The sequence below is a fragment of the Macaca mulatta genome, chromosome 7, assembly GCF_049350105.2.
Source record: "Macaca mulatta isolate MMU2019108-1 chromosome 7, T2T-MMU8v2.0, whole genome shotgun sequence".
In the NCBI taxonomy this organism is placed as follows: domain Eukaryota; kingdom Metazoa; phylum Chordata; class Mammalia; order Primates; family Cercopithecidae; genus Macaca; species Macaca mulatta.
In genome coordinates, this window is record NC_133412.1 from 92082372 (window position 1) to 92091896 (window position 9525).

Sequence of the window (9525 nt, forward strand, 5' to 3'; positions counted from 1 at the left end):
GAATAAAAAATATTTAATAGTATCACAATTATGTTATTTTATAACCTACTTCTTAAACTTAACAATAAATCACAGCATTTTCCCTAACAGGAGACAGACTTCTAAAATATGATATTTAATAGTCACAGAGGAACCAATATTTGCTAGGCATTTTAATTATTTTTATGGGTATTTTGGGGGATGAGTAGTAATGAAAAATAATGCTGCAATGAACATTCTTGAATATATATCTTACTCAATTATTTTCTCAGGAAAAATTCTGGAGGTTAAACTGCTAGTCAAGGGAAATGCATTTTCCGTGACTTCTGTCAGAATATATTGCAAAATTTTCCTACTAGCAGAGTTACAAGAGTATCTTGTCTCTGAGTTCTCATAATGTTAGGTACTATTAAATTATATCAACTCTACAGCTTTTTTTTTTTTTGAGACAGGGTCTCACTCTGTTGCCCAGGCTGGAGAGCAATGGCGCAATGTCAGGTCACTACAACCTCTGCCTTCCGGGTTCAAGTGATTCTCCTGACTCAACCTCCCGAGTAGCTGGGATTCCGGGCACATGCCACCATGTCTGGCTACTTTTTGTATTTGTAGTAGAGACAGGGTTTCACCCTGTTGGCCAGGTTGGTCTCAAATTCCTGACCCAAGTGATCCGCCCATTTTCACCCCTCAAAGTGGTGGGGTTACAGGTGTGAGCTACCATGCCCAGACTACAATGTAATCTTTTAATTTACATTTCTGTGATTAACTTGAGCAGCAGTACAGCATTGTGGTTAGGAGCACACAGGTGAAAGGCCAAACTGGGTTTAAATATTGGACAATTTACTCAGCTTTTTAGGCCTCAGTGTTCTTATCTACAAAATGGGGATTACAGGACATTCCTCCTTCACTTATACTCAGGATTACGTAATGTGTACATATGATAACAGTAACTTAATAAATGTTAGATATTATTAATCAAGTAGAACTTTCTTTTCATTTCTACTGACTGTCACAGATGGCTACATGTTCTGCAAAGCCATTCTGCCCTTCTTCTACAGACGGAGTTTTCGAGCCTTCCTTGCAGCTAGATGTGGCCAGATTTGGAGCCAATGGACAGAAGGAGAAGTCATGTGTAACACTTTTGTGTCTCATCATTAAAACAGTGGAGGGCACTTCTCTATCCTCTCTCCACCTTCTGTAGATGGGAACCCATGTGCTGTTCTTTCTGGACCATGTAGACAAGGGCAACGTTGTACCAGACAGATCAGCAAGATGGGAGAAATTTGGGTCCCCAAATGACTGTATGGAGATATGTCACCCAGTCAACCTCACCCACGTCTAGACTGCTATATGAAAAACAGACTTTGACCATATTCAAGTGACTGAGTTTCTTGTGATGTCTTTGCTGTAGCAGCTTAGTATATATCTTAAGTAATAAAGAAATAATGACCTGGAAGTAAAAATCCAAAACATGTGGCATTGGCTTAGCAGACTGGCAGTGAGTAACAAGGAACCAGACTCTAACATATGGAGAGCCAGTAACCTTTGTGATAGTATAACAAAATATTTGATAAAACTTGCAGGCAAACCATGTGTCACAGTGCTTGTAGCACACAAGAAAGCAGATATAAAAGGGGAGAGTAAGGCCAGGTGTGGTGGCTCACACCTGTAACCCCAGCACTTTGGGAGGCCGAGGTGGGCACATCACCTGAGGTTGGGAGTTCGAGACCAGCCTGACCAACATGGAGAAACCCCATCTCCACTAAAAATACAAAATTAGCTGGGTGTGGTGGCACATGCCTGTAATCTCAGCTACTTGGGAGGCTGAGGCAGGAGAATCCCTTGAAACCAGAGAGCAGAGGTTGTGGTGAGCCGAGAAGGAAAAAGGGGCGGGGCATGGGGGCGAGGGGACAGTGTTGGTATACCCTGGGTAACTCTTGTTGCTTTCAGCAAGAAGCTACAAGAATGCGTTATCTCAGATGAAAATAATCTAGTTTGCTAGCAGAGATGGAAGGGATAGGGAGGCTCCCCCTGCCTGTGTCCTGTAATTCAACTGACTAAAAGTTCAGAAACGTGGAGCTATGCAAGATTGGAAAGACAATCTTCCTTCCCAAACAGCAGGAGGGACAGGCACTGATAGCCCTTCTCAAAGGCCACACATAAATCCAGAAAATAGAGGCCAGTGGAACTGCAAGGATTAGAGAGCAAGACTGTCTCCCTCCCACAAGTCTTTTGCTTCATATGCTCTCAGTTCATTAAACGAGGAAACAGGAGTGAGCCAAATTAAAAAGCCATGAAACAACAGGGTGAGAAGTCTATCTAGAAGATTCTTTAAGTGAAATTACTTTCATGTGGAACGGATTAGCTACAAACAGACCAGAAGCCTACTATAGCTAACTGATGATGGAAATGATATTGTCAAACAAATTATAAGCCCAGCTCACAAATATCTGTAACTATGTGATCCTTAAAGGAACCCTCAGGCCCCAAGTGTGCACCACAGAACTGAGCTGTGCAAACTGCACAGACCCCAAGAGGACAAACTGTCGTGCACTTCAGATGTGACAAATGAGGGTAATGGACAACTCTGAACTTACCAAAGTGCAAAATCAGGGCCCATGGGGGATCATGGACAAGACAGCTGCTCCCAGAGAACAAAGGATGAATAGGTGGGCTGACACAAGCACTAACTGCTGCCAGGCTGTGGGGCCTCACAATGGCTTCCAGCAGAATCTGATGACTTCTCTATACCACTCCCTGCTATATTTCTCCTCTTTCTTTTTTCCAAGCACACACTTTGTGATTGTCTTCTGTGTACTGCATACACGTGTGGTGTGAGCAGACTTGTCTGTTAGTTTATTTGTCACTAGAATGCAAGTGGTCAGCCTGATGGGGGGGTGTTCTGTACATCACTCAGAAATCCCAGGCTTTGAGCTATGCAACAAAAGAGTTGTCTCACCTGGGGAGTGAGTGTGTCAGATGTTGAAAGAAGGGTACCTAGAGATATCTGGATATCAGAGGGGCAGACTGTGGCAGACTCCCTGTTGTTCCATAAACCATTCCTCTCTTCCATGGTATGAATGCTTTAGCTGCACATGTTTCTGGGTGGCCAGTGGAGCTATATTCCCATTCTCTCTTACAGCTAGGCATGGCCATGTGACTAAATGAGAGCTAACAGGATGTGAGTGAAAACTGAAGCCAGCCCCTGTGGGGTCTTGGCCTCAAAGCATCATTGTTCTGCAGCTTCTCTTCCTCCTGACTGCAGGCAGGCCCGTGCAAGGACCCAACTTCCACCGCTAGACACAAACAAATCCTACCTAGGGGACAGCAGATCAACAAGATTGAAGGAAGCTGGGTTCATAAATAACTGCATGGGCCAGAAATGTTCACTAGGCTGGACTGGTCACTTCTAGACGGTTAGTTTGCATCAGAAGCCCCTGGAGGGCTCATACAAACACAGATAGCTGATCAATTCAGGGTGTTTGAGGTGGGACCCCCAAATTTGCTTGTCTAACAAGTTTCCAGGTGATGCTTTGCTGCTGGTCTGGGGACTACACTTTGAGAAATACTGACCCAACACATTTAACATGCAATCTGACTCTCCATGAGAAAACAAACTTATTCTTGCTTCACAACCTGTTTTCTCCTAGCACATCATTCCTCTTGGAAAACATGAAAACAGGTTGAGAGAGCATTTAACAATACAACAGGATGAATCAGAAACATAATCTTAGCCATAGTTTTCAAAGAAAATCTGAGAATTTCAATTGTTGAAACAGTTTGTTTTTTAAATGATAAACATTTATTTACATGGCATTAAATACAATTGTATAGAAGCTATATAATTGTATTTATATAATAGCTTCTAATGCTAGGAATTAGCATTAGTCAAAACAATATAACTTCACTAATGTATCTAATTCCTAGAAAGGTCAATGCACTTTTCCAAGACTAATAATAGCTCTAACACATATATCTTCGATCTATAATTAAAAGACCTGTAAAAACTCACGGAAATTACTTGATTGATGAATAAAGTCAGTGTAAAATGGCCTGTCAAGACAGACTTTTTCTCTCCTATATATTTTTATGAGAACAGGAAACGATTGTGTTCCAATATTCAACTACTTATTTACATGGCCCTTGGAGAAGCCAGAGGAAAAAAATTAAATACATTTAATTTATGCAACTGAATAAGAAAAAAAAAATTAGCTGATATGGTTTGGCTGTGTGCCCATCCAAACCTCATCTTGAACTGTAGTTTCCATAATCCCCACGTTTTGTGGAAGGGACCCTGTGGGAGTTAATGGAATCATAGGGGCTGTTACCTCCATGCTGTTCTTTGGTGGTGACTGCGTTCTCATGAGATCTGATGGTTTTATAAGGGGTTTTCCCCCCACTTTGCTCTGCACTTCTCCTTGCTGCCGCCATGTGAAGAAGAACATGCTTGCTTCCCCTTCTGCCATGATTGTAAGTTTCCTGAAGCCTCCCCAGCCCTGTGGATCTGTGAGTCAATTAAACCTTCTTCCTTTATAAATAACCCAGTCTTGGATGTGTCCTTTTAGCAGCGTGAGAATAGAGTAATATATTAGCAGTCCCTAAGAAAACATTTTCACCAGGCTCCAGTATAATTACTTAATATTGAATATCTTTTCCACACTATGGTTTACCTAATTTCAGCAGCCACTTGGTAAGGTGTTGTTTTCCAGACTTCTCCTTGCACTGTTTGCCCATCAGTCACTCTCACTGTGATGATATTGCTTGTATCCCCTTTTTTTCCATAAATGGAAAGTAGGAGCTGATGGTCTTTCTTCAGTATTTCAAAAAGCTTCAATCTTTCTTTTATGAAAATTGGTTGTTTCACCTGAAATTATAATGAGATTAATATATACAGCCTACTGTTTTCCAGCTGCTCAGCTCTGAATCAGCTTCACCCCCTCACTGCCTTCTCAGCTCTACAGATGCTCCCAATGTACCACAGTTTGAATTACAATTTTGTTGTTGTTGTTGTTGTTGCTTTTTGGTTTGTTGTTGTTGTTGTTTTGAGACAGTCTTGCTTTGTCATCCAGGCTGGAATGCAGGGGCGCGAACTCAGCTCACTGCAGCCTCTGCCTCCCAGGTTCAAGAGATTTTCCTGCCTCAGCCTCCCGAGTAGCTGGGATTACAGGCACCTGCCACCTTGCCAGACTAATTTTTGTATTTGTAGTAGAGATGGAGTTTCACCATGTTGGCCAGGCTGGTCTCGAACTCCTGATCTCAAATGATTTTTGGCCTCCCAAAGTGCTGGGATTACAGGCATGAGTCACCATACCCAGCCACAATTTTTCAAGTTTAATGATGTTGTGAAAGTGATATGCATTCAGTAGAAACTGTACTTTGAGTATTCCATACAACCATTCTGTTTTTCACTCACTACAGTATTCAGTAAACTACACGAGATATTCAACACTTTATAATAAAATAGGCTTTGTGTTAGAGAATTTTGCCCAACTGTAAGCTAATGTAAGTGTTCTGAGCACTTTTAATGTAGGCTAGGCTAAGCTATGATGATCACTAGCTTAGGTGTATTAAATACATTTTAAACTCACATTGGTTTTATTGGGACACAACCCCACTGTAAGGCTAAGAGCATGTGTACTTCCCAACACCAAAAAGCTCCTCTCTGCCTATCTAATTTCTCCTTAGCTCTAAAGGTCAGCCTCAAAGCCCGCGTCCTCCACCTATTTTACCCACTGGCACCTCCCCCCCGCCTTTTTTTTTTTTTTGAGACAGAGTCTCGCTCTGTCACCAGGCTGGAGTGCAGTCGCACAATCTCAGCTCACTGCAACCTCCTCCTCCCGGGTTCAAACGATTCTCCTGCCTCAGCCTCCTGAGAGTAGCTGGGACTACAGGTGCCCGCCACACGCCCAGCTAATTTTTTGTATTTTTAGTAGAGACGGGGTTTCACCATGTTGACCGGGATGGTCTTGATCTCTTGACTTTGTGATCTGCCCACCTCGGCCTCCCAAAGTGCTGGGATTATGGGCATGAGCCACTATGCCCAGCCCCACGGCACCTCCCTTTTCTACTGTTTACAGAATGGGTACACAGTCACACATTACAGCACTTACTTGTACACCACTGAACTCTGTTCTCTAGTTGTTTGTCCTGAGTCTGCCTGAATTCCTCAACCAGACTAATTTATTTGGGCCCAGATATTCCTCCTTCACTCCTACCAAATGTTGATGCTAGATAAATACTTACTGGTTGTTTTAATGCTTTATATACAAAAGCAAAGTAGCTAATTTCCTGAATACAAAAAAATAAAAAGGCCGGGCGCCGTGGCTCTCGCCTGTAATCCCAGCACTTTGGGAGGCCGAGGCAGGCAGATTACAAGGTCGGGAGATGGAGATCCTCCTGGCTAACACAGTGAAACCCCATCTCTACTAAAAAAATAAAATAAATAAACAAAATTAGCCGGGCTTGGTGGCATGCACCTGTAGTCCCAGCTACTTAGGAGGCTGAGGCAGAAGAATCACTTGAACCCAGGAGGCGGAGGTTGCAGTGACCAAGATCATGCCATTGCACCCTAGCCTGGGCAACAAAAGCAAACTTCTATCTAAAAAAAAAACCAAAAACTAACAAACAAACAAACTGCTAGCACAACTTAAATAGATTAAATACATATGTTTATTAAATATGGGCAGCTCATTTCTCAAGACATCTCATATTTACAGTTTGAAAAATTTTAAATACACTAATGTGACCCAAATAATAATTTAATCAGTAATTTTAAAATTAGAAATCCTAGATGATTAACTATATACACATATTTAAAATTACAGGTAGTATTTTATATTGTTTCCATAGCAACAACTACCTCACTGTCAGGCTCGCTTTCCTTCATTTTCTTGTTTTTCATGTCCTCGTCTTGGCTTTGACTAGAAGGACGCTGAAAGATAAATTATAAATGACTCACATCAATGGCAAAAAAAAAAGCAACATATCTTAAGAGAGTCATGCCAGCAGGCTGTAAGTGGCCTGTGTTTAGAGGCTCACAGCTGTGCTCTCCTGGCCACCACCTACAACTCTCAGTGGGCAAGTCATTCTCCAGGGTTCAGTCCTTCCTGTCACACTGTTGCTAAGCACATTTAATATATTTTGCCCTTGAAAACTTTTTGTCTTGAACTTTAAACAAATAATGTGGCTGGAAAACGTGTGGTTGCTGCCTGCCACATCAAATGCACTATTTCATGAAGATGTTGCTAGTTCACCACAGCTGTCCTTCCAAAAGGACTGCAGAACATCTCACAGCCTGAGAAGCTTCAGGACTCAGGAAGTTTATGATGTTAAAAGAAGATAATTTATCCTTTCTAAAATCATAAAATACTGCATTAAATAAAAATGCTAAATATACAGTTATCCTCTCGAGATAAACCACCAAAACAAGGGCACAAAAAGCTAAAACTTCTCGCCCAAAAAAACCCAACAATAACAAAAAAGAACCAGAGAGAATGAAAGAGTTTACATACGCAGCTCTTAGTCTTTCTGCCCAAGGAAAGAATAACGAGTTTTAAACACTTCAGCATTTTTTCAAACAAATGAAAACACTATTTCTGCCCCTGAAAAAGATGTGAGGCAGGCTCTTTAATGGACGAATTGAGAAATCAACAGCATTTGGCAAGTCTGGCGACGCTGGAAATCCAGCGGCTCCCCAGGCCACCACACAGGAGCACACAGCAGGGCAGGGCGGGCCACCCGCAGGGCACTGGGCTGTCTCTCCCCCGGGGCGCCCCCGCACCTGTCCCGGGAGTTGAAAACCGCTCGGCGCGCACCATCTCGGCCCGCCCCGCCCGCGTCCTCCCGAGTCCCCACCGCCAGCTTACCTGTGCGCCGGCCTCCTGCGTCCCCGCTAGCTCCGCGCTCTCCAGCGTGGCCTGGCGGCTCAGCTCCTCGGCAAGGCACAGCCGCAGGCGGCACAGGCGGTGGCGCAGGTCGCGGTTCTCGGCCCGGAGCTGCGCCACCTCCCGCGTGAGGCACGGCCCCTCCGCCTGGCAGCTGTAGGGCGCGTTCAGCTGCTCGTCCCTCAGGCGCTGGACCTCCGCCCACAGCCAGCGGATGTCCTCCTCCTGCCGCTCCAGGCGCGACGCCACGGCCTCCGCCGCCAGGGTCTCGGCCGACATTGCGGCCTCCTTCAGGCACCAACGCCGAGCGGGGTGCCCACGACTGCCGCGAGGGCGATGCGGACACTCAGCGCAGGGCAGAAGACAGGGAGCCCGGGAAGGGGCGGGGCGATAGGGCGGGGCCGGAGCCGAGGCCTACACGTTGCAGGGGCGGGGAGGGGGGCGGGGAGGGGGGGCGGGGAGCTGGGCGGGGCGCTGGGCTGGGAGGGGCAGGGCCTAGGTCAGATACCCTGCAGGGGCGGGGCGGGGCGGGGCGGGGCCTGAGGCCAGGCCCACCGTAGGGTTAGGGGCAGTGGGAAACGGGGTCTGAAGGGCCTCCCCTGCCTTTTCAGGCCTGTCTAGAGTCTACTGGCAGTAGCTTTTAGTCCGTTGAAACGAAAATCTTCCAAAACCTTGCAAAAAGGCCATCATCTGCATTCTCCAAAAAGGCTTCACCCTTTCCTCCTCTTGAATTCTGGCAGCGACCATTCTTTCGCCTTGCAAACAGGTTCTAAAAAGTGGCAATTATAAATGGACTTTCTGGCCTTTCATGCCAAAGTTACCCAAGTACAGAGGCCGCTGGACCAGGGCGCACAGAAAATCGCTATGAAATCTAAATCTGACCAGCACGAAATTGCTAGCTCCTTGAGTCTAGGGCAAATGCCACATATATCTTTGTATCCCTCTTAACCATGAGCGTGAAACTTCCTGGAGCAGGAACACAAATTGATTTTTATCCCTATTCTTAGGGCTTAGGATGTGACAAACACTGTACTAAACTCTGTAATAGTAGTAACTCCTTTAATCCTCATAACAAGAGATACTGTTATATCCACTTATAGCTGGAGAAACTGAAGCCCAGAGAGACTGTGTTACTTGACTAAAGTCACACAGCCACTACATGACAAAGGTAGAATCAAACTCAGATAGTCTGACGCCAGTTTCTACGTACTTAACACTATGGTACTTTTCAACTTTGGCAGAATTTAATCGAGCATGTCATATAATGTGACACAGGTAATAATGCCCTAAGAGTCCTAAAATGGGAGAGCTTAGCTTGGACTGGTGTGGTTTGAGAAAGGGAGAAATCGCTCTGGAAAATAAAGGTTGGGAGATGTTAGCAAGGAGGAAAGGCAGGTAAATTCCACTCTAGGAGCAGAATCAGTGCAGGAGAAGGAGCGGAGGGGGACAAGCTCATTGGATTAAGCTAAGTGGAATCCCGAACAGCACCTGGGAGGAGATTCCATGAAGTATGTTGCTAACCAGTATCACTGTATCTTTCTTAGTCCTTCTGTAGCAGGACGAACCGCAGACGAAACTCCTCAGACACGCGATTAAAGAAGGAAGAGGTTTTTTATTCTGCCGGGAGCATCGGCAGACTTGCGTCTAAAGAGCGGAGCTCCCTGAG

At 44.9% G+C, this 9525-nt stretch overlaps 1 protein-coding gene across 9 annotated transcripts in view; it reads right to left on the minus strand.

Annotated features, from left to right (window-relative positions):
- TARS3 (threonyl-tRNA synthetase 3) overlaps positions 1 to 8224 on the minus strand; it is a 78207-nt gene extending 69983 nt beyond the window's left edge. For 6 of the 9 annotated variants that reach the window (XR_013396033.1, XR_013396032.1, XM_028851345.2 and 3 more), the window contains exons 1-3: positions 7842 to 8224; positions 6833 to 6907; positions 4647 to 4840 (exon numbers count right to left, since the gene is read on the minus strand). Coding sequence is in view for 7 of the 9 variants with exons in the window: in XM_028851345.2 (XP_028707178.2) it covers positions 4647 to 4840; positions 6833 to 6907; positions 7842 to 8138 (566 nt within the window). In the remaining 2 variants the exon portion in view is untranslated. The remainder of the gene's footprint in view (positions 1 to 4646; positions 4841 to 6832; positions 6908 to 7841) is intronic. The other 3 variants (XM_015143193.3, XM_015143192.3, XM_077940477.1) reach the window with 1 other exon arrangement.
- Between the last annotated feature and the right edge of the window lie 1301 nt (positions 8225 to 9525).